At 38.9% G+C, this 24,686-nt stretch overlaps 2 protein-coding genes across 2 annotated transcripts in view; both read left to right on the top strand.

Annotated features, from left to right (window-relative positions):
* fam20b (FAM20B glycosaminoglycan xylosylkinase) overlaps positions 1-4,713 on the top strand; it is a 29,634-nt gene extending 24,921 nt beyond the window's left edge. Inside the window, exons 7-9 of the mRNA XM_084921480.1 lie at positions 392-583; positions 3,436-3,495; positions 3,580-4,713. Coding sequence (XP_084777606.1) covers positions 392-583; positions 3,436-3,495; positions 3,580-3,811 — 484 coding nt within the window. The 3' untranslated portion in view covers positions 3,812-4,713. The remainder of the gene's footprint in view (positions 1-391; positions 584-3,435; positions 3,496-3,579) is intronic.
* Positions 4,714-9,147: 4,434 nt separating this feature from the next.
* Positions 9,148-13,797, top strand: LOC146362004 (uncharacterized). The gene is made up of 3 exons (XM_084920489.1): positions 9,148-9,350; positions 11,446-11,491; positions 11,657-13,797. Exons 1-3 carry the CDS (start codon positions 9,198-9,200, stop codon positions 12,028-12,030), a joined length of 573 nt encoding a protein of 190 aa, XP_084776615.1. The 5' UTR covers positions 9,148-9,197; the 3' UTR covers positions 12,031-13,797.
* Positions 13,798-24,686: the final 10,889 nt, after the last annotated feature.

The raw sequence follows: 24,686 nt of genomic DNA, 5'->3' as shown, positions 1-24,686 counted from the left end.
GAAGGCCACTGAAAATAAGGGATTGTGTTGCCATCAATACCAGAAGTTTGATTGCATTTCAGCAAATTAACACTTTGACACGTGCATTTTCTTAAGTGTAAGTGTTGTTAAATGTTTCACTTTACCAGAGAACGTCTGGCGCTGCGATGCCGTATTAGTGAGCAAATTAACAGCAGTAAGAGAAGCAACCTGGTCTTATTTTTAGGATCTTTTCACTTTTTAATAATTCTGGCTACATTTTACCTGCTTTCTAAAACCCTGAAATGACCTGAAGTGGTTTTTCTTTTCTTTTCCTGTGAGAGGGGCGTGGTTATGCACGCTCCCTGTTTGACAATATGGTGATGTGCGAAAATCTTACTTCAGACGATTTGAACGTGTGTTTATTTTTCAGGTGGGAGTATGACGAGAGCTACTGTGAGGCAGTGAAGAAGATGCCCCCATATGATGCAGGGCCAAGGCTGCTAGATGTTATTGACACAGCGATTTTTGATTACCTTATTGGAAATGCTGATCGTCATCACTACGAAAGTTTCCAGGATGATGGAGGTGCCAGCATGCTTATCCTTCTTGACAACGCCAAGAGGTGAGCTGTGGGTTTCGTGGTTTTTTTGTTTTTTGTTTTTGATAGTTAGGTGGGGGGAGGAGGGGTGCTCTTCATGAAAACGGGAATCCAAAATGGGACTTTCCCTCCTCAGATGAATGTTTACTTTTTCTTACTGGCTAGAATTACTTAACCATTTCCAAACTTAAGTGGGGAATACTGTCCATCCAGTAAAGAAAAACTGCAAGTTTAACCAGAAATCTTGTGTAAAATTGCAGCTAATTCTGTCAGAAACAATAACTTTTGAAATAAATCAGTGTCACGGACTTACTGGAAAATTCTGCACTCTGTTCATAACAATAGTCTGAATATTTTTCAGACTAATAATTATATTTTCATTTTCAGGTTGTTGTTTTTTTTTGTTTTTTTTTACCTTTTCCGGTGCTCGTCTTTTATTTTATTTTATTTCTTTTTTTATTACAAGAATTCACTTATCACTATTGAAGCTACTTTATAACTGACTCATGAAGAACACCCACTTCCATGAAGTGAGGACTTTCAGATGTTAACCCGTCTTTGAAGTTATTTTTGTTTTTGCTGATCAAAACCCAGCAGTGGAAAATTTCTAAGCAGCATTTTTCAGTATTGGCAGGATGAGGTTAAGTGTGGTAAGAAACAAACCTTTTACTGGGAATAATGTATACCAATAGAAGTGCTGAGTAATTTCTTGTCTTTCCTTTTTTTTTAATGAAGAGTATAATCTATATTTTCTATGCAGTGAAAATACCCTGCAGCTGGTACTCTTTGCAGGCCAATAATGGCCCAATTCTTGGATTTTTATTAGAACCCTTTCAGATTAAGCTGGAAGCAATGGATTCTTGCTCTCTGTCATATCGCTGACTAGTAAGGCATTTTTCATTTTAGTTCTTACCAACATGATCAAAACAAACTACACCTTCTTTCAACAACACATGGCATATTACGGCGTGCCATCTATTTTTTCATTTATTCATTCATTCATTTATTTATCTATTTATTTATTTAATTATTTCACAAAAGCTAAGCTAAAGTCCAGAAACCGTGTTTAAAAAACTCTGTGCACGCCATCATTCATTAGCTGGTAGAACCACTTCTAACGGCAAGTTTTTCTTTATGACTTTATCAGCCTCTCACCTCATCGTGCAGGAATTTGAGCCCACTCGCTTACCACATTGACTGAGTTTATTGAGGTTTAAATGCATTCATTTATGCCCAACTGGCCTTTCAGTTAGAGGTCTGGATTTTTTGGTTACTGCAACACTCTGATTCTTTTAATTTTCGGCCATTGTGTTGTAGAGTTGCTGCTGTTCTGCTCGTTGTGTTGCATGACCCAGTTTAGGCCAAGCGTTAGCTGTTGGACGGATGGCTTCACCTTTGACTCTACAATACTTTGAGTCAAGCATGAACTCCTTGGTATACCAGTTACTGCTAGTTCCCCATTTCCTGTCATTACCCCTCCACCACTGTGCTGTCAGTTGCTATGAGGTGTTTGTTCTCATATGCTATGCTTGATTTTCAACAAATGTGGTTTTGTGCATCATGGGCAAATATTTCATTAAGTTACATTTACATGTAACACACTAATTGAGGCCTGTAGATTATGAGATGTAACACTTGTGTTGTTTGCAGTTTGCTGCGACGCCCACCCCTGTTTCTGAAACACATATTTTGTTAAGTATTTTGTCCTGGTTCCCTGTGATCTTTTTTTTCTTTCCAATGATCGGCCGCAACCAGTTGCAGCAGATGGTAGCTTCTCCCTGAGCCTGGTTCTGCTGGAGGTTTCTTCCTGTTAAAGTGGAGTTTTTCCTTTTTGAGGTTTTTCTCTTATACTGTAGCATCTTTACCTCACAGTGTAAAATCCCTCACGACAAATGCTGTGGCAAACTGGAGATATATAAATAAACTTGAAATGAAAAATTACATTTCCCACTTGTGAATCTTTCTCAGTGCAGAATGATGGGTTTCAAATTGTTTGCAGATGGCCTTAAACCTTTGCCAGATTGTCAGGAAGCAACAATTTCTCCTAAAATCATTCTTGATGTCTTTCCTCCTTGGCATCACACACCTAAATGCTCCAGACCTGAAAACGAAAAAACGTGTTTTTTTTGTAGGTGTTCACAGTCGCTGATGATCAGCTAATTAAGTGCATTTGACTAGCAGTCTACTTGCCCTCATAATTTCTCTTAATTCAATAAGACACACACTGCTTCTGCATTCTGCCCTAGTTTTTGTTGCATAAATGATGACACAGTGTAATATGTCAAGTGTTGTTGTTCACCTGAGTTTGTTATTTAATTTTAGAACTTTTTAAAGACCAGATGATTTTGTTTATTATGTCCTGGTACATAAAACCTTGGAACTGAAAAAACTGTGTACATTTATTTTCACATTACTGTGTTACTGTATGTATTACAATCAAATTTAATTAGAAAAGGGCTTAAGAGCCTGACACTCTCAGTCTTAAAAGTTGTGTGAATAGGAATGAATGCATTTAGCCACATTGCCAGGAGAGTTTTCACAATGGGATACACAGTTAGATCTTGTAATACATGATTTAACTGTATGTAAAGATATAAAATATACAGCTCCTGTTTGTTGAAGGTCATGCTAGTTTTGGACATGGCTGGACTCAGATCCAGACTCTAGTTTGGAAAGCTTTACAGGTTTTAGATTGTCCGAGAATCTAATAACTCCTCAGGAGCTCTTCAGAAACAGGGAAACTGCTATTCTAGCAAATTCAGTTGAGGTGTGTGTGTGTGTGTGTGTGTGTGTGTGTGTGTGTGTGTGTGTGCTTCAAGAGCTTTATGTTGGGGTTTTTTAATCTTTCGGAATTTTTCTTTTATGTCCTTGTGCAGCTTCGGGAACCCAGCTCTGGACGAGCGAAGCATTCTTGCACCACTCTACCAGTGCTGCATGTAAGTCGGAGAATTGCCAAATACAATTTCCTGTTTACCAGATTATGTTTTTTTCTACTGTAGTGTCTGTTCCTTTCTCGGTAGGGTTCGTGTGTCCACGTGGAATAGATTAAACCTGCTGCGAAGTGGAGCTCTGAGCTCAGCCATGCGACAGGCTCTGGCATTTGATCCCATTCACCCAGTCCTAGCTGAACCACACCTTGCAGCCCTGGATAGGCGTCTATCTGGAGTTGTAGCAACCATAAAGCAGTGCATGGAGGCACAGGGCCCTGATAACACCCTAATAGAGGACCGAATGAACCTACCACATCCTTAAAAGGAAGGAAAGGAGAAAGGGAGGGGAAAAAAGCCAAGACTTTCCAGCCTGGACCTGGAGGGAGACGAGTGACCAAACAGATCAGCTCTGGTGTTTAAAGAAGGGACAGCAAAGTGACAGGGTGGAATAAATGTTTCTCCCCCCGTTTCCCTTCTTTGTAATGCTGACCACTTGCACTCGAGTGATTCTCTAAAAGGTGCAAAATCATGGGATTCAAAGAGTTGAAACTGCGTCACTGTTAACCATTTAAACTTTCTCTCAGGACTGTTGTGCACTACAGGATGTGATCTGCTGTAAGGACCTCTTCTTCTATTACTACTGGTTTAGATGACACTCATGCCTTGTGCCAAATCCTCTCTCCTGGTCACGCTTCTCCTTGACAGTCGGCTAAGGGGAAAGGATGGAGATGAACATATTCGAGAAAGGAGGAGGGAATGTTAAATTGAGCCTGCTGTGAGTTGTTGTTGGTTCAAGCAGTTTGGAGTTTACAGTCCAGGAAACTGAAAATGTTTTTTCTGTAGAAATGACAGGAAATTAAAAAAAAATATTTTTTTGAGCTGTTTTGTTTTTCTCCCTTTCCTCGAATTGAAAAATAACTCGAAGAAATAGAGAACTGACTCAATTCTGTGTACATAATTAAGTAACTAGTGATGTAGAATTATGAGACAAAAGAATATAAATTTGTGGATTATAAATTAAATGATGTTAAAGCTGTGTGTTTGTGTCCGGGGGTACGCGTGTGTGTAGATGAATAACTGCCACATTGTGTCACAAATAAGAAAGCTACTGACATGCCTGACTCGAAGGATCATGATGCAGAGGTCAGGTGTGTGTGTGTGTGTGTGTGTGTGTGTGTGTGTGTGTGTGTGTTCATCTTTAACAATAAACTATTGTGTATTTAATTCCGATTTCTCTCAGGCGAACTTTCTTCTCTGTGTTCAGTACTTGAAAGTTCAAATCCTGTGGTCAGATGTGTGGAAGGGACTTTCACTTTAGTCTTACTAGTTTGGATATTTTTTTTTAGTCAGATTTGACCTGAAATATGTCACAGGTCATATCTGGAACACACCAACATTCAGTTTATTATAAATAGTTTTGTTTTTCGTGTTGCCTCGTCTCACTTTCTGTAAACGATTGTTTTGAATTGTTCAAATTTGAATCACCTCTCATGTCCTAAATGTAGTTCAAATTTAAGGCAGCAGTTCCATATTAGTCAAAAAAAAAAAACAGTTTGTGTCACACTGTCTGATTTTTGTGCCATAGCTTTGATTAAAGGCTGGTTTCACTTATGGTAACCTTAGATTTTAACAGATATTGGGTTTTGTAGAGCAAGTGCAGTTTGCACACATCGAGGGGAGAGAGGGGGGTATTTTAATGATTAAAGTGTGTGTGGGGGGGTATTTTCAGTTGTGGTTAGCACATCTGTGAGAAGTGAGTACCATCCATCCCCCTTTATTCTGTGATCCTCCGATGCTGTCAAGACTTCAAGAGCAGATGATATGTCTGACTTGTGTTTTTGCTTTCAACTTTTCACCTTATATATACACGCAAGAAAGCATTTAATCTCTGTTTGCTTTTTCTTTCAGAAGAAATGTTCCAGGGTGGGGGGTGTAAAAGGATGTGTGTAGGCTTCTGATGATCGCACTGCTCTTCATGAGCTTTTCTCATCCTTCTGAGAGCTGAACTCGAAATACCCAGCTTGTCCAAAAAAGAAAAAAAGCCCTCATCCCTCTGAATCTGATGCATGTCGCCGCAGTTGTTTTGGTTATGGATTTCCCCATGTGCACATATGCTTCTGTTACAGATCATCTTTCACCACTGTTACTTATAGTTATCACTTGACATTTACCTCATCTTTGTTAGTCCTGGCAGCGGTGGTACAATGTCTACAAGTGCGTCGTCTTAAACCCTTGATTGGTCTGGTTTTGTTGTGCTTTCTGTACCCACAAGGGCGGACACTTCATTGTGAAACCATGTGGCAGGTCCCCCCCTTTCCCACAGGCAGGTGTTCACCGTCAGCTGCCTTCTCATCTTGCTGTCACATCCAGCATCTTCCGTGTTTGTGTGTGCAACAAGTCAGATGATATAGGACACCTGTTTCGTTTATGCTAAGCAGGTGTTTTACTTGGGACATATACCAAAACATTGAAACTTCATGAAAACCACAATGTTTATCATGTTGGGGCATGTCAGGTCATGTCATGTCAGAGATACAGAGCGTGCTCTAACACAGGAGCAGCTCAAGTTTCCCGAGGCAGCCTGAATTTTCACTTCTCTCATCTGCTTAGTTATTCGCCTGCTTGTTGCGTCACCTGTGCCTACAGTGAACGTAATGTGAACAAATGTACAATAAATAGTCCTATAACTCATGACAGCTGACACTAGATGTCCCCCTAGGATAATCTAGTAATTTTATAGATTCTCAGTGCAAACTTGGCACTGAATGTCACAAACATTTCAGAAGTCCCAACACCTATTACAGGAATATCAAAACCCAAATGTGTAGGAGATGAAGATAAAGCTGCAAAGTGTGAGAGCTGAGTCACTGTAAGTACCACAAGCACACTGTACATTACTCTTTGAATGAGGCAGCGAGGTTAGCGACATAGGATATTTTGCAAGGAAACCACAACAGTTTGAAGTCAAACTAAACAAATGACTTTGTGGGGAAACAACAGTAGCAGCAACATGATGAGGTGGGCTATCAAGTAGGCTCCAAACCTTTGGGGTCTCCAGGCACACTGCGTACCGGCTAGTTTGCGGTAAATCGACATACATTGAAGTAAATGTGCTGCATTTTGACTCATCTTCAAGCTTCACATAAAAGTCGATGTGTACTTTTAGTGCAAAGAAGAATTCATTGATTTTTCTTTTTACATTTTAAGTAGAGAATGGGAATAATAGCATTTCTATCATTGATTTAGATCAATTCAACATAACAAAAAAAACCCTTCTCAATGAAAGGGTATATGCTATTTTAAGACTTCAACACCACAATAATAGTTTCAGAAGTAGCAATAGCTACCCTTTGTAGGGGTGCATTCTTTTAAAATAACTGCTGCACACTGCTTTAACCCAGCAACCGGAGAGGTCACAAGCCAGTTACCCCTAATGCCAGTCCCAATCCCAGATAAATGGGAAGGGTTGCATCAAGAAAAAGGCCATCTGGTGTAAAATCCTGGCAATAATCAAACATGTGGATCACAATGAATGAGATTTCCAAAAGAAGATTTATGGATGTAGTGAAACAGGACACGCAGAGTGTTGGAGTGACAGAAGAGGATGCTGCGGATGGGTTGAGGTGGAGGCAGATGATCTCTTCTCGGGACCCCTGACGGGGTCAGCTGAAAGAGGAAGAGGATGTGGCTGCTTCACTGTTGGAAAGAAATTAAACAACGTGCTTTCAAACTTTCCACCATTTTAAATAGAAAAAGTGCAGAGCCTAGTGTTTATAGACTTAAAAAGTTAAAGAAGAGTGGCAAAGGGCAAACCAATATAGACTGTTATCCCGCTTTGACACATTTATTGTGTTTCAGAAACTGTTCATGCATCTGTGCGAAACTGATTCAACATCATTCATCCAAATATATGGCGATGATGGCGAGAAAGTTACCGCTCTAACAACTGCTAGTGATCAGTTTAGTAAATGCCATGGCATATGATTCACATCCTTTTCATGAAAGCTGTGCTCTACAAATAAGGCCATTGTTATTGTCACTGAAACCAACACCAATCAGGAAGGAAACGCTAATGACAGTATTAAGGTAAAGATTTTGTATTAATTAACAATAACTTCTTGGTAGACTATTGAACTGTAAACCATCTCAGCAAAATATCCCCCACAGCACTAAAGAGCTACAAGATACCCTCACTGTAGAGGCCAAGGTACACACACACACACACACACACACAAACATAGCTTGGCGGTGGCCAAGCTATGTTTCCCATTTCTCTCAAACTTTATGCCAAGTTCAGCAGCTTCTTCATCAGTCTTCTCATTTGGGGAGGGTGATAAATAGTTTATTTACTTATTGGCAGGTTGGCGGTTCGATCCCTGACTCCAACCCTGCTCCAATCTGCATCCCAAAATATCCATGGGCCATATACTGAACCCCAAGTTGCTCTGTGATGCATTCATATTTATGAATGTTAGATAGAAAGCGCTTAGATGTTGCAAAAGGTGCGTGTGTGAATTTTATTAAATGCTGTAATAAAGCACTTTGAATGCTCGAGGAGAATAGAAAAGCGTTATATAATAACCAATCCGTTTACTATTCAATTCTTTAATGTGGATCTCAAAAGTCAGTGATAAGGATGCTGAGGATCTCCGTCCACACCACTTTTCTGAATACCCCAAACTGCTGCCACTTCTAATTTAACCTAATTGAGACAGTTCGTCTGCTTTCGGTGTTTCAAATAGTGCTCGATCATATAGGCCTCAGAGAGATGGACAATACTAAATACACCAAAAATAGCATTGTTCATTGTTTTGTTTTTCAAATCTTTACTTTTTCAGGACGATATTGGAAATTACACGCACGTCAGACACAGCAAAGGCAGACCAGTGCAGACCAGGGTTAGTTAGGAAAATAATAATAATCGTAATATTTGTGGAGTAATTTGTAAAAATGTAGGACTTGCAAAGATAAATTTGCAAATTTGGTAGGGTAGGCACACATGTGTCTCCGTCAATTTCAAAGTAAAACCCACACTTTTGCCCAAAATAACAAAAAAACAAAAACAAAAAACTGTTAAAAGCTTTGTTAGCTTCATCATCCATTGTCTGCTCAAATGTAGAGCAATAAACTAGATTTAAATTGAACTGAGAGGTGGCAGCAGCCGTTTCTATCCTTTCTCTGCTCATTAGTTAAGTCTGGGAGACCCGAAACAGACGCTGAATAAAATATCTTTTTACTTTATTTAGTTTAATCAGGTGTGTTATCACTGACACCAGATTACTGCATCACTCGTTTCCCAGAAACAATGTTTTTTCTTTCTTCCTCAGCGTGCTCAAATCTCTCAGAACCCCCTGATGAATATTATGGGAACATTGATTGAAGCGCACACAATGTGGGAGGATTCACTCGGCTCGTTTTGTGTTAGAAGATCGCAAGCGTCGTGGCGCAAATCGGCACACTGACAGCCAATCAGCTCACGGTGCGCTGGTTTAGCTCCTGCTTCTCTCTCACGTTGTGAGCGTGTGCGCGTGTGCGTCTATCCCCAGCGTGTACATGGCACGAGCGCGCTGCAACCCCCCCACCCACACGATCTCAGACACAATAAAGTTAAGACCGTGAGCGATTTCCTTCCAGTCACTCCCCTCCTTTGCACTTGCCCACTCGCGTTTAAAGCCTCGCTGAGCTCCTGCAGGGAGCTCAGAGCACTGATGGAACAGAGGATGATGGATGCTGAGGGAGGTCGTGTGATCCACCGGAGAAAGCGCACAGGGACACTCGCGGTGGTGGTCGCCGTGCAGAACGTGGTCGTGGCCGCCTGCCTGATAGCCACTCTTTTCCTTTACTTGGACTTCCCGAAGGATGTGAGTACGCTGTGAGTGGAGAGGTTAAGTGGAGAGCTCGTGGGCAAGGATGCGCACACTTGGTTTGTCTTTAAGAACACTTTGGATGATATTTTGTTAAACACCTGCAGTTCAATACCGAGTAAAACTCCTTAATGCACTTTTATCTATCAACTTAAAGTTAATATTATAAGCAGCTCTGTTCATCCAGACGTTTTCTAGCTCTGCAACTCTTTTTGAAAGCTTGATACTATTATTATACTATTGTTATTTCAATATGATTAATATGTCTTAAAATAGTGTGGGGACTGCATGTTCTCAGAAGGGAAAGGAGACTGCAGAAACAAACTGTCAAACTACGATTAAAATATAAGAGTTACAACTAAAATGTCCTATCAGGTTTGGAAAGTTACTATAAAAGCTCCTGCTGCTATCTTAAGTTTCCCTTTGTGTCTGAGTGAACTATACGGAGCGAGATTAGTTAAGATAACTTAAGACTTTCGCAAAGTTTCCTTTATCCGCGCAAGTAACTGGTTGCATTAGGTAATCACAGCTGGAAATGCAGGTGGTACAGCACAGATTAGAAAACTGCTCAGACTATTTTTTTAGGCTATTTGTACCCGATAATATTAATTTGTCTTTGATCTGCCCGCAAAACTGAAGCGCTTTCCGCTTATCTTTACACTACAGCGTGACATCTGAGAACACAGATGCCCTGTGATGTTCAAATGCATCGGGTCTAACACTTCTCACCCTTATGTGCAGCTATCACATTAAACTAAGCGGTGGCGGGCGATAACAGCAGATATATGAGCTCATCAGTTCACCAGATAGGCGATTTTCTGCATGATCGAGCCCTTATTTTCAGCACATTTTGCCACTAAAGCAAACAAACAAACAAAAAGCAAAAAAAACAAAAAACCCTAATAATATTTATTCTTTTTTTATCACATCATTTGATCAAATCTCCTACTTAAGTAGGCGGAACTCGTTCCGTCAATTTTGAACGGAAGAAGAGTGAAATGACGCATCAGACGCCCCCTTTATGCGCAGCAGAGGCTGAAGCAGAAAGCCTGACTTATAACAGAGAAAGTTGATAACCGCCGTCGTGGCACCTCTTATCTCTGACTGGGGTTTTTTTTTTCATAAAGTTGATCGAACCAGCTAAAACAGAAAAGTTGTGTTCAAATGTGCTGATAAAACGTGTAAAGTAAGTAACCTAATGTTTCACGTGGCTCTGCATCAAGTCATGCTGTTTCAACTCAATAAGGTGGATGGTATATGTTAAGCGTCTGCTGCTTTCCTCTTTGAGAGAGATGCGTATTACTATTCCATCCATCCATTCTTTCCCGCTTGTCCAATTCAGCGTCTCGGGGGTAATCTCGAAATTCCAGATTATTGAATTAGAGGTGGATTGATTTGGTGCAGTAGTAGTAGTACTAGTAGTAGGTGCTGTTGCTTGTTATCACAGCGATGCCTTGAGGCGTGAACAGTCATCCAGGAAATCCCAAAAAGTTGATTCTGTTTATCTGGATGTAGCGTAGTGTCTTAAAGATCCGCGTTTAACTTTTGATTTTCAGTTTTAATTTTAAATTCTACAGTAACATAAGGCTTTCAGAGATTTGCTTGAGAAAACAGCTTTATTAGTGACACAAAAAAAAGGAAAAAAGACGAAGCTAAACCGAGAGACAACCTGAATAGGCGCACTTTTTGAGGCTCTCCAGATATTCTTTGACCCTGATGACTGACAATCTGCATAGAAATAGCTGCACGGTTACTGTATAATGATGATTGTATTAGTGACTAACATTTGTTCTACTTTTAGGACATCTTGTTTATTCTTGAGATGCTACTCTCACTACTGTTTTTAATCAAGCTGCTGTGAGACTTTCCCTAGTTTCTGTCAGCCTGTCTATTTTCACACCGCATCACTTAACCGCTGTATCAAGCAAGTTTGTGCTTCCTAGAGTGAAACATCAAGAAATTGCAAAACAGAGCTGTGTGACCTTTACAAAGAAAAAAACAAAACAAAACACACAGAGAGCAATAAGAACAACGAAGAAAATCTAGAAACCCAATAAGCCTCTAATCTTTGCATTTTTTCTTTCCTCAGCAGACGTCAACTGACACGATTGTGCACATAGAGTTTGAACCTATGACAGGTGAGAAAAATAAAGCCTTTAGTTTCTGCTCTGATCTTCCCACCCACAGAGATACTGAAAAAGACTACAGAAAGTCATATCAAGTAAAAAGCGTGCTTTCACCTTAAAAAAACAAACAAAAAACATGCTGCACTCTTTGTCTCACATTGTATTTTCATTTTTCAGTCCCCCTAGGAAATATCACACTGAAGTTTCAGGAAATTGCAAGCAAGTACAAAATGGATGTAAATACGGGTAAAAATAAGATCGACATCACATGCAAGGGGCCCTACATTTGGTATATGGATGTGTGCTACAAGTCGTTGACAAATGGGATGGTGACCACAGGGATACTGCAGCTGAAGATGGATGATACTGTTGTCAGTAACGTCACACTAACTGTTTCAGATGTGTTAGATGTCTGCAGGGGGCACCAGAGCGTAGTCTATCTCAGGGCAAACACGAAGTCTAGTCTGGACTTGAACCACACAACGGGTTTCAAGCTCTTGAATGTGACCGTGGGCCTAAGCTATCTGCTGGGAAAAAGGTGTGAATTCTGATGAGGACCAAGACGTGCCTTCAGGAGACCAAAACCAGAACCGGCTGGCATGAAAAGAAAACTCGACACTGAGCTGTGCTCATCTGCCAAGTGACAACAGACACACTAAGCCTGATTCACGCTGATGACACGAGTTGTGTTGACAGAGTCTCTTTTTGTTTTCTTTAATCACCTCAGCCAGGATTGCAGTGAAATCTCGACAGTGTGCGCGCAGCCCTGGGCGCGAGCAACTTGGTGGATTTTGGTGGTGACACAATCTGTTTTCGTTAACACAAAATAGCTAAAAAAAAGAAAAGAAAAAAAAAAGAACAAAAAAAAGACAGTGTATTTGACTTCTTGAATAAGCATATTTTTTTATGCACAAAGACCACAGTGATTCCCATTCTTAAACCATTCTGATTGAGGCTGTAACTGACTGTTATTTTTCTTATTGATTTATCCTCCATTTATTTATTTATTTTTATTTTTATTTTTTTACCATTGATGGTTTGATTCAGAAAACGAACCGAATAATGATTGTTTTTCCTTTTTCCTTTTAAACTCCTCGTGCTTATCTCCATTTCCTGGTGCCAAAAAGTGACTTTTTCAGCATCCAAAACCAAAGTTATTCAGCTTACTCATATATAGAAGATTAAAAAAAACCCAAACATTTTAAACGCTGAAATCAGAGACTGACTTAAATGCTTAATGATGACTGACTTTTAAAGGTTTACATTAAATGTAATTGGTATCAGTTTTGTTAAGGCTGAATATGCAGCTACATGTTATCCATAACAAACCCTGTCCTGGCCTGTTCTCTGCTTGTTAATGGGTTATGAAGTTTCTGCACTTCTCAGGTGTACCCTAGTTTTACATATATGTATCCTATAATATCCAGTACTTTATTATTATTGTTGTTGTTATTATTATTATTATTATTATTATTTTTACATAAATGTTTGTTGTACCAAATGAATGTATTTGTTATGGTGCATTTGTCTCCTGTGTAGCTCCGATCTGAGTCTGTGAACTTTCTGTGTGCCAAAAAACCCATTCCTCACATATTTTTATGTTGGATTTTCTGTCATAATACCAGCACGACTACAGCAGAAACATGCAGGAGAGCCTTTTTTGCGGCTCTTTTTTGCGGCTCTTTTTTGCCTACATGCTGTTAGACATTGTCCAATCTACTCTGTGCTTGTGGTCCTGGATTATTACTTATCAGGCTATATGATGCTGCAGTTACACTGGCACACAGACCTCTCAGAGTAAAGACCAGAGAGGAGATGAATGTAATGGGACTTTTTGATTGTATATGCACTTGCAGTGTGCACAGTCCTTGGATTTGTGTGTGTGCGTGTGTGTCCGTGTGTGTGCGCGTGTGTGTGTGTTTAAATTATGCATAAAGCACAGACCAAGTGTTGACTGAAGTTCATCATATTGTGGTGTATTAGTTAAGCTATTATATTTAAAATAAGAAGCCACATTTCATGATTGTTTGGCACACTGTAAAACATCTCGTACAATGTTTTAAGCAATGTCACATTCTGTGTCATTTTTGCTTACACTGGATGGTTTGATTTTTTTAAATAAAACATTTTATGCAGGCTGAAAAAAACAAACTGTGTTTACATTTTTGTTTTCAAATGATCTAGTACTGGTGAGGCTTTGAATGATTGCAAACTGAGCTAACGGAGGCTTCTTGTTTTAGCTGGATTTTCTGCTGCATGATTTAACAATGCATACTTAATCCAGGGTTTCTACCTCCTGTAAGGTTTGGCCTAGTTCAAATGTTGGGATGAAACTTTAATAATAAAAAAAAAAAGAGTTTCCATTCATTTTGCAATAAGCTTCACTTCTTTGTTTTGATCGTTCCGACTCTCGCTCTGCCCCTCCCTTTCTGTGTGTACATGTGGCTCCTGTGAGAGTAAGCAGTTTCATCATGATTACCTGATAGTTCAGCCTTGCTTAACCAAAAGTGAAAGTGAATTGCACAACTAGCCTTTGGATTGTCACCCAGTGACTTAATGTGACACAACTTATGTACACTTCTGAACTTTCTACACTTTTAGTGTCAAACTCACTTTAACCCATTAAGCTTAGAGGTCTACGGTACTGTGCAAAAGTCTTGACCCACCTCGTCTTTATATTTTGCTTCCAAGCAGCTGGACTTTCTGTGACTTTTAAAAGTGGGTTTAGAGACAATAGTGTTGCTGGACATTGTTTGCTTTTTCACTAATTTACAGTCCAGTCCTTGTACCTGACTATTTTTAGAGGAATGTTTTTTTGTTTGTTTGTCGAATCACTTAGAACTGACCTATGAATCATTCAAGCATAAAAAGCACCTAACTCATGGAATGAACAAATGTTGTCTACACATAACAGACAGCTTAGCTAAGACTTGGCTTTAAATTGTATCTTTCGGGACTTTGTTCCTATCAGCCTGTCACAAAAGCAAAAAATAATTTGATCCATAAACATAATTTATTTTGTTAGCTGAGTCTACAAATAATGACAATGATAACACAATTTGGCAGAAAAAGAATGGCATTTTTTCACTAACAAGGCGATCCTTAAAAAGCTATTAGCTGAAAAGTTAGCATATTTCAGCATATTGTGTGTCATTAAAAAAATACTGAGGAAACTTGACAAGTGGAGGAAAGAAGAAAAAGTGGCGGGCCTAAAAAACAAAAACAGCCTACGGCAAATGAACAGTATCTGAAAGTCATGTCCTTAAGAAATAGGACAAATTCCAGCAAAGACCTGATGTAGGACCTGAGAAATGCATCTGAACCTTCAGCTGATCCATCTACTATTTACTGAAGCCTCATCAGAAAAGGAGTCAGTGAAGGGTGGTCTTTGAGAAGCCATTTATCAGGAAGAGAAACAGCGAGAAAAGGCTGATGTATGAACACAGGTCTGATTAGAACTCCAATCATCATCAGTATGTACGGAGGAGGTACAACAGTGAGCATCTACAGCTATCTGTAAGACACCACGAAAGCCTGTCGCTGTTTGGGGCTGCATTTCAGCATAACAGTGATCTCAATGACACTGCCAGTGCAGTAAAAGCCTATCGGGACAGAAATAAATCACACACTAGAATGCTATCATTGAAGAAGTGTCATCTTGACAGAGAACAGAAGCATGTATGTTGCACAAATGTAACTAAAGTCCAAGGCCTAACTGAGCAACATCTATAAATAAGATAATCTTGGGAGAATTTCAAAATTTGTCATGGTCCTGGGGCGGTGACCCAGCGTTATGAGTTTATTGTTATTATTTTTTAGTTTATTCTGATTTTATATTAGTTCTTTGGGTTTGGTTCTCGTGTTTTAATTATCCCTACCTGTGTCTTCCCCCTGTGCTCTGTTCGTGCCCCCGAGTTTTGTGTTGTTTCCTGTTTTACTTTGAAGGTTTGTGTCTCATTGTGTCTAATTAGGTTCAGCTGTGTTCCCCTCTTCTGTGCCTGTTTCCTGTGGTTGTATTTATAGTGTGTGCCTGCCTGTGTTCTTCGTCGGTTTGTCTGCCCTGCCCTGCCCTCTCTGTGCCATTTCCGTGTATCTTCCGGTGTCCTTATGTTTTCAGGTTTGTTTTTTTAGTTTCTCCCAGTTTAGGTTTATTTTTAGTTCAGCCCTTGCTTTTGTTATGTTTTGTGCGCTGTAAATAAACTCACTCACATCACCGCCGCTGTCTGCTACTTGGATCCTCCTTTTCATCTCCACATCTCTGGGACTGCTGCCCCAGCCGTGACAAAATTCAAATATTAATTTCATAATCAGAGTGAAAGTGAGATTTGAGTGAGCCTCCTATTTTACATTGACAATCTCTGGGAACCACCAGCCTGCACTCCGAGACCTTTGTGCTCTGTCAGCATAAAATGTTACAAAGAGGAATCTCGTTTCGGACTTTAAAGTGGTTTTTAAATTCCATCCATCCATCCATCCGCTTCCGCTTCTCCTTTTCAGGGTCGCTGGGGGTGCTGGAGCCTATCCCAGCTGTCATAGGGCGAGAGGCGGGGTACAACCTGGACAGGTCGCCAGTCGGTCGCAGGGTTTTTAAATTCAGTTCTTATTTAACAGGAAGCACCGAAGAGAAGCTTATATGAGAGAGATATCTCTCTGTGATCCCCTTTGTTGTGGAAAAACTGGAGACTTTTCTAGGAGCATTTATAACAACCTGCTAAAAAGAAATAGTCCACCCTGTCATGTGGGCTCATGGATGAATATAACTGGATATCATCTGCAAACAAATTGGAATTTATGCCATGTATTCTAATAGTCCCTTATGTATCCTAATAGGGAAGCATGTATAATGTTAAAAGTGCACAGCACCTTGGGGAACTCCATGACTTCTCCTCGACAAGAAAAAAGTAAACTCTATCAGATAAATATGATTTAAAACAATGCATTACGTTTTCTTTAATACTAATGGTGCATTCTGTAGTAAAAGGTCTAACAGGGCAAAGACGGAGATGTGTCAGAGGCCATAAGATGATTAATAACCTTTATCAGCGTTGTTTCCGGTTGGATTGCCTCCGAAGCTCTGTCAATAAACCACTCCTCTGCAGATGAAATTCTGCAATAAAGGAAGATTGGAAATTGGTTCGTTATTAGTTAGAACATCTGGATGAGGTAATAATAGAAGTTAGGTTAGAGAGATCAAAAGAGCAGTCTAAATAAAGATTAGCATCACTCAGTTGCTGTGCTTGAGGATGCAAATAGCAATAGCTGTGGTGAGGCTGTGGTTATTTTTGTCTCTTATGATTACAATTTTATTTGTAAAGATGTTCATTATGGCGTCACTACTTAGAGCGAAACACATACAAGCTCAAACTGTAGCTCAGACAGGCTGGCTACATCGTTTGTTTCTATCAGTGATGATCTTTTTTTATTATATAAGGGCACACATTTTTTTTTTGACAAAAGTTTAATGCAACTTTCTTTCTAACATATGCAGTCGTTATTAAAGCGCACATTTGTAATGTGTACCAGGGAGTCACATAGCATTGAAATAAAATTGAAATAATAGTGGAATCGCTTCCTTAAACTGGATTACAGCCCTTTCTCGTAAACTACCATAATGGAAGTCTTACCTGGTTAGGCAAGAAGAGTCTATTCAGCAACTTTCTAACACGTGCTCCCTAGTCCCCGTGCATGCACATTACAGTTTAACGGTTGAATTGGATTTTAATTATTATTAGCATTTTTTTCCATCTCAGCTTAATGTCCGGAAATTCTCAGCTTGGCTTTCCTATTACTAGCTCCCGTCTCTTCTATTAATAGAACAATAGGCTTTCCATGACATACGGCAGTTGAAAGACTTGAAACATTCCAAGATGTTTTTGTGGAAAATTTCATCACTCAATCCTTTCATCACGCTGTTAGGAAATCAGAAGAAGCCGCAGCAAGTTTAAACATGAACAGTCGGACCATCGATTGCGTCTCTGAGGTTATTTTTAGCCTGAAACTAAGTGTGAGAAATCGAAATTCTTCATGTAACACCATTTGCAGTCAGTTTGTCATGTCTGATTAAATCAGCAGATGGAAATATAGCATTATATGTATTTTTTTTTTAATCTTTAAAAACATTAAACCGCTCATAGGTGGAGTAAAAGTATACAGAATCTGTGCCCAGTCTGGATCACCTAGATTCTGGTGATTCTGAGCAAAGGAAAGACAATTTGAAGGGTTGAACTGCAGGTTAGCAACTCGTGTGTCTGTTTAAGTTAAGGCAATGCCATTATATAACAGGGAAAAGTACCAAAATTCATTGTGATATGCAGAAGTGAAACACACAAATTGATTAGTAACAAAACTATAGAGACTAAAATCAACTGACACTGTTTGTATGGTTCTTAGGAAACCTGATAGACAGGTATTGTCAACCACCAATAGCATTCAGTTGGGGATTTTCCTCACAATGAAATGAAAAGTGCTTGCAACAAAGAAACCTTTCCACCCTTTCTCATTCTTTTTGCATGAATAGAAATGTATTATGTCATTATCAGTGTTTAATGGACTTCTCCTGCTTATTATTATTTTTTGTTAAAGTTTGTACATAGAAGTTGGATATGTAGTGTGATAATTGCGTAGACCCTTGCCCCTTCTTAATTTAAAACCATTTTTATGTCTAAATGAAAACAGTCACTGTGCATCATATCCTTGTAAATGGTGAGTGACTTGTTTACAACATTCACCATAGTTTTAGAGAAGTACCTGTCATAATATTTGTTTTGCAGAGCTTTGATGTTTTGTCACCACTTTAGAAAGACAAACTGAGCTACGTCACATTTAAGAGGATGGCTGTCTCAAATGACACAGCCACACTCAGCAACTTGCAGAAGGCCAAAAACATCCAGAGCTAGTGGCTGGGGATTCCACTTTAGTTTTATGGTTTAGAGAAAAAAATGTTAGAAGCTAATAAATGTTTGTTCATAAAGGGATGCACGTGACAAGCAACAGGCTGCAACACATACGTCACAAGCACCAAGAAGTGGAATTCCCCACTGTGTTATGCTATAACCAGCCTGCTCTGTTAATACTAGCTATTTTGACTCTATGGATGTGTGCTGATTCATGAAGCTTCAGCAAAAGGAAATTCCTTTCAGTTAATTGTAGGACCTCAGCAGTCATTTAGGAATGACTCCAGCTAGTTATTTTACACACCTACTATTTATTATGTGCAATTGTTCAGCTTCTTGTTAATACCAGAAGGCATGGAGCATAACATGGTTATTGGTGCCAGACTGGCTGGACTGAGTATTTCAGAAACTGTGGCTACTGGGATTTTCCCACACAACCATCTCCAGGATTACAGAGAACAGAAAAAAAATCCAGTTCAGTCAGTATTTATCTTGGCAAAAATGCCTTGTTGTTGTTTACAGAAGTCAGACAAGAGAGGCCATACTCCTTCAAACTGGACCGTAAGACAACAGTAACTCAACCAAGATATTCAGAAGAGCACACTGGGTACCACTCCTGCAAGCTAAGAATGGGAAACTGAGGCTCCAGTTTGCTTGGACTCACAAAAATTGGACAGAAGATTTGAAAAAAATACTACCCGGTCTGATGAGTCTGCTGTGTTGGCCATAATATGACATAAACAACATGAATGCATGGATCAAATCCAACTACAGTTGCATATAATTATAGTATATAGTATATAGCATACGGTTTGACATAATTACAGCTTTAATAACAAAGGGCATTTCCAAAAGCACTGGTCAAATGCCAAATAATGGAATGCAATGAAAAGTCATACAAAAAGCAAGAATCTTAAATTAGGTTTACACTAAAGTGAATGCTTCACCACACAGCTAAACTGCTAAACAGTTGTGACCCTCTCCAGCACTGTGTGCATTTGTCAGTGTAACAACATCGATGGTACAACAGCCTCAAAAAGGACTAATACATCTCTTTTGTGCTGTCAGAAATCTCTCATACGGGTTTCTTTGTGTGTAACATCTCCTTAAATAATGCCCATGGGACAAGTCAATGGCTCAGGATCTGTAATTCTATGCTTTAGCTCTCTGGCATTGGTGAGTCTTTGCCATTTATGCCTTCGGATGCTCTTTGCTGACAAAAATTGAAAGTGAGATGGTCGCCTGCAAATCCATCCACCTCAAGGTTTGACAAGTCTGAGATTTTCTTTCTTCTCAGTGCAGTAGTAAACAGTCATAATCTCACCTACAACAGGCTTTCTTTTAGCTCCAAGCAGTTTGACTTTCTCCCTGACCATCTCATTATGACAAAGGTTTTTTCCGCATAAATGCCACTCACCGAAGACTTTCTTTTTTGTTATTTGCACCTTTCTGACAAATCTCTAAAGACAGTTGCTCTGAAAATCCCAGAATATCAGCAATTTAAAAAAAGCCCCCAAAACTTAAAGTCACTCTAAGCTCATACAAGCTCAAGAAATTGCATTTACTTTATTGGAGTCTAAGATGTTTCCATTATTTTCACCTCTCTTTTAAAGTAGCGAACTATTGCATCATGTTCTGGATGCTTAATTTCTAGTTTTCAGGTTGACATGAACCTTTGAACACAACTGCAATAAATTGACATCATAAAACAACATTCAGGTAAATCATTTCACAGTGAGATTAAAGTTTAGTAGGTTTGTGATGACTGCGAAAGACATCCAGCCAAATAAATCCGGTGATCCAGTATCCAGTACAATGAATTAAAAATGGCCGACGACATAGAGTACAGTAAGATAATCCATTGTTTTTATAGAGTGCTCCAAATGTAAGTAATTAAGTAGTCAAAAAACCAAACAAAACTGGAGTATATCTGAGTTAAAAGTGATAACTAAAATTGCCTCTTTTTCTGTGTGAGCGAGAACTACCTGCTCTTTGACACATGCTTCAAAGTGTCAACCAATCTGTTATTGGTTTACACACATCCGCGCACCGCTTTGCATTGGAAAGTGGTCGAAAGGCAGCGCAGATGAAATGTCATCATCCTCACAAAGATGGTAAAAAACAATTCGTATAGCGCTGTTGAGCTTTAATATATATGTATAAGGAAAAAGTAAGCCCTGTTTGTCTGCTGAAGACGAGATCACAGATAAAACACAGTCTATAACCTTTCCAAATTACTGCATGTCATATTAGTGTGTGGGACAAAAATACAGCTTTGATGCTTTTGGTGAGAAAGAACGTTTTTGTTGTTGTTAGTTTTTTTTCTTTGTTTTTCACTTTGACTACTCAGAGAATTGTTTTTCATATTTTTATTCCCGGTAAATTCCACACATATGCTCTTAATCTCATACTGAGCTGCAGGTTTGCTTTCATGAGGCTTGCAGGTAGCTTTGTGGTCTGCCACCACAGATTTGCAGGTACTGAACTCTGTGACCACAGAAAGTATTAGGAACATCAAGTAAAAGCTAAAGGCGTCAAAGGAAGCACTATAATTAATACAAATATGAATTTAAGTTACATTTCTAAATTAAGTCACACTTGTCGGTTAGACAGCTTACCTTCCAATCTAATTATACTCCTGATACCAGAGGTGTCATATTCAGTTTACATTGTAAGTCACATACAGCCAACACAGCACCTTCTTTCTCCTTCATTATAAAGAAGCGCTTCGCTTGCCGTTGTAAATCCATGAAACCCATGAGTGCAACTCTTTGATTTAGGAACTTTATTGTTTATTAAATGTAATTCTAACAAAACAAACAACAAACAACAAAAGAACACCTAATTTTCAATTACTGAGTGGTTTATCTTTACATACTTACTTGTAGCATGCCAGACTTTGTCAGTTAGAAGCCTGTGAAAACTGATGAGTTCAAAGACCAAGGTCAAGCCTTCTTTTGCATGTGACATCTGTGATCTATAACCTCAATAAAACAGATTACATGCAGGTACATCAGAGCAGGGCCACGGGAGAGGCTCATTTGAATTCATATGACTTGTGCAGAGAAAAAAAACAAAGATTTTGGTGATTCTTTTGGGCTGAATTTCGTTAAGATTCAACTTGGATCCTTTGTACTTGCTTACTAACCCTGCCTGTGTTGGTTGAGGAGTCTTGGTGCATGTGTCAGTGATCTAAAATGTCAAATAAAGTAAGCGTTACACTTGGCGTGTTACTAGAATTGTTGTTCACATGCCAGCTTTTAGTAATATAGCATGCACCCTGAAGTACTTTAGTGTGGTTGCACAGATCTGCTTGCATTGTTTTGCAGCACCTGTGTGCAGCAAACAAATCTTTACAGGCAGTGTGAACCACATGTCGCAGCCTTATGAGTTTGGCAGGTATATCACCTTGGTCAAATGTTAGAGAGGGACATGAGAATGTCAAAGGTTTCCAGTAGAACTACTCATTTTACCCTGTCCACTTCAGGTCAGAGATTCATTACAAAACAGCGCTCTTAAAAAAAAAGCCTTGTTGACTGTATGGCTAAAATTGGGTCTTCAGAGAGGGTACAGGGTAAATCCCTGTGTGGTCAGCAATTACTCCATGGTGGTTTCAAGTTAACAACAGGTTTTCCCTACAGGTAGCATGCTAATAGAAAAATTGTCAAAAGTTGCCACTTTGGTTAAGTGACCTTTGAATAGTTGCTGTTAGTTTTGGTTGTGAACCATTTCCTCAGATTTTTTTTTTTTAACAGTTACGTCAAGAAGCCACAAACATCTCTGTGTGCCTGTGTGCTTCATGACTTAATATGAACATTGACATTAGGAAATTCAATGTAGTTAACAGGTTTTGATATACTACTGAATGTAATTTAAAAACATGTTTTTAAAGGTTCTGTGCTTCTGAGTCATTGATGTACTTTGAGACCTTTGCTTTAACCTACCTACACCTACCTAGATTTTGTTGCTGTTTTCCCCTCTCACCCAAGTTTGCTAACTCTAGCCAGAAAGCCCAGTTTTCAACTAAATCTTTATCAGACCAATAATTTTGTCATCTAGTATGATTTCTTTAATTTTTTATATTTATGTTTATTTTTACTGTGAATCAAAGCTCAATACATTTCTATCTGTGTCATTCATTGGGTTATTCCATGGTGACTGGATTACTGTGGTGCACTTAAATCTTGCCTGACACAAGAAAGCCTCAGCTGGAATAAGGACGATTATATTTAAAAGGTTATTATGTTTAATTCAACTTTTTATTAACAGTTTATTAGTTTAACTGTTTTTGATCATATGTTTTAAAACATAACATATTTTAAATATCAGACCAAAACATTTGAAAATGGACTGTTTACCACATTCATCAGATCATCAGCATTTAAAAAATTATGCGACTCTATTAAAATAAAACTTTATCATCTCATGTTTTACGACTTTTCCTAAAATGAGTTTATTGGTCACGCAGAAAATTTTGGTGTGTGTGAGATAAACTAGAATGGGAGGGGAGATGGGCGGAGGTGTGATTTGTCACAAAAGGACAGCAAGAGTGAAAGGGAAGGTTTGCAAGATGGTAGTGACACCTGCTATGATGTATGATTTGGAGATATTGCACTTACTAACCCTGCTTTGACCTCAACCTCTGCAACCTCCACCTCAGACAAGGCTGAGGTGGAAAAAGATGGTGTTTATGGAGCTGAAAGGTGGAATGAAAATAGGAAGACCACAGAGAAGATTCATAGATGCAGTGAAGGACATGCAGACAATTGATGTGACAGACTAAGACGGTAGGGATTGGGTGAGATGGAGTATAAGAATGAGTCTAAGTAGGTTGTTAAACTAATGAAACCCCTAACATTTAATCTTAAATATGTATTTTTGTCAAATTTTATTCATAATAAAAAAACTAGATGAAAATTAACAACTTCTTTAAGAAATCACTGCTGCTGTTGTTGTGGGACGCGGTCAAAATGACCCCCGCTGGCAGTTCTAGTGTTAATACATTCAGTTTTTACTAGTACAGAAAAAGCCATATTCAGCTTCTCCATGAATGCCTCTGTTGACACAAGCCACATTTCAAGAATGATTCCTCAAGTGCAGTTTCTAAACAAACATTATGATGAATGCCAGGAGGGCCAGCTCTGCTGCAGAGTTCACTGCAGTTTCAGGGATCAGGAACAGAATTAACTGTATTGCAGAGTTAATGCAACAGGAAGGCTTTGTAGTTTCATCACAATTAGCTGATGAAGCGTGCAGATCATGATAAATGATACAGTATTCTTGGAACATTTATTGTGAAATTGTAAAAGAGACAAAGAGTAATTTTCATAATTTTCTTCCACACAATAGCCTCATTAATGCCTTGCGTACTGTACAGTGGTCAAACCTGCCTAGTTAAAAACATCAAAAATTACTTCTTGTCTTTAAACTGGGTTTTAAATTTCTAGAACACACATGCAATAAGCAGCTAACAATCGATGTTGTATTTTCTTATGAATTGTAAGAATGTGAAATACAGATTTAGTCTTTTTTGGAGGGGAGAAATAAAGTAAGCTACCTTTAACAGAAATTTAGTGAAAATGAACTGTAACTGTATAAATAAATGATCTGCCCTACTCTCTATGACTCGGCCATGGTGGGAGTCATGAATCAGTCATAAGAACTTATGAACTTAGCATAACATACAATGTAATTTATCTTTGAATGCCAACCAATTCATTTTTGGTGAAAGCCAATTAATCTCAACCACTTTGTTTGGCAGAAACTGTGGGTAAATAGTTGTAGCCTGTCACTTTCTGTGCTTGTTATCAATAGTGCAAACAATGAGACTATGCAGACACTCTTTTCCAACCACGCAAGCCCGGCCCATTTCAAATATTTCAACAGTCCATTCATCTTTGCTTTGACAGCAAAGAATTTCTTGTCCTTGCAGCATGACTGACCCAGGTGGAAATGCAAACAACTTTCTGTAGTTTTGTATGTTTGCAACATAAGGTAAAGGATTCTCCAAAAGCCTGTGTGTAAATGTCACCCCAACTTAACTCCTAGATGAACATTTGCTATTTGTGATCGTTGAATTATGCATATGTATTGCGAATGCCCCCAAACTTGTTCACATCGCTTCTTTTAAGATGTGATCTAAATATTTGTGGTTTGAAACTGAAAATAAGTAAAGAGGCCTGTGCTCCATTTATGGTGATTCATTGAAAAAACCTTGAAATTACCACAACTTGAATCATGCTGTCTCATGCTTCCAGAAGAGTCCAGTCTTGATTTAATCGTCTGTCATTCTATTTTAGGGTATAATTTCCTCT

This window comes from Perissodus microlepis, chromosome 23 (assembly GCF_051167445.1).
Source record: "Perissodus microlepis isolate ML-2025 ecotype Zambia chromosome 23, ASM5116744v1, whole genome shotgun sequence".
NCBI lineage: Eukaryota > Metazoa > Chordata > Actinopteri > Cichliformes > Cichlidae > Perissodus > Perissodus microlepis.
The sequence above is the reverse complement of the archived record's forward strand: the minus strand, read 5'-3'. Positions and strand labels throughout refer to the sequence as shown.

Excerpts from the sequence above, each read along its gene's own strand:
- LOC146362004 (XM_084920489.1), top strand. The coding sequence starts at position 9,198 with ATGGAACAGAGGATGATGGATGCTGAGGGAGGTCGTGTGATCCACCGG. Across the intron at positions 9,351-11,445 it reads ACTTGGACTTCCCGAAGGAT|ACGTCAACTGACACGATTGT; the intron begins GTGAGTACGCTG and ends TTTCCTCAGCAG. Across the intron at positions 11,492-11,656 it reads AGAGTTTGAACCTATGACAG|TCCCCCTAGGAAATATCACA; the intron begins GTGAGAAAAATA and ends TTCATTTTTCAG.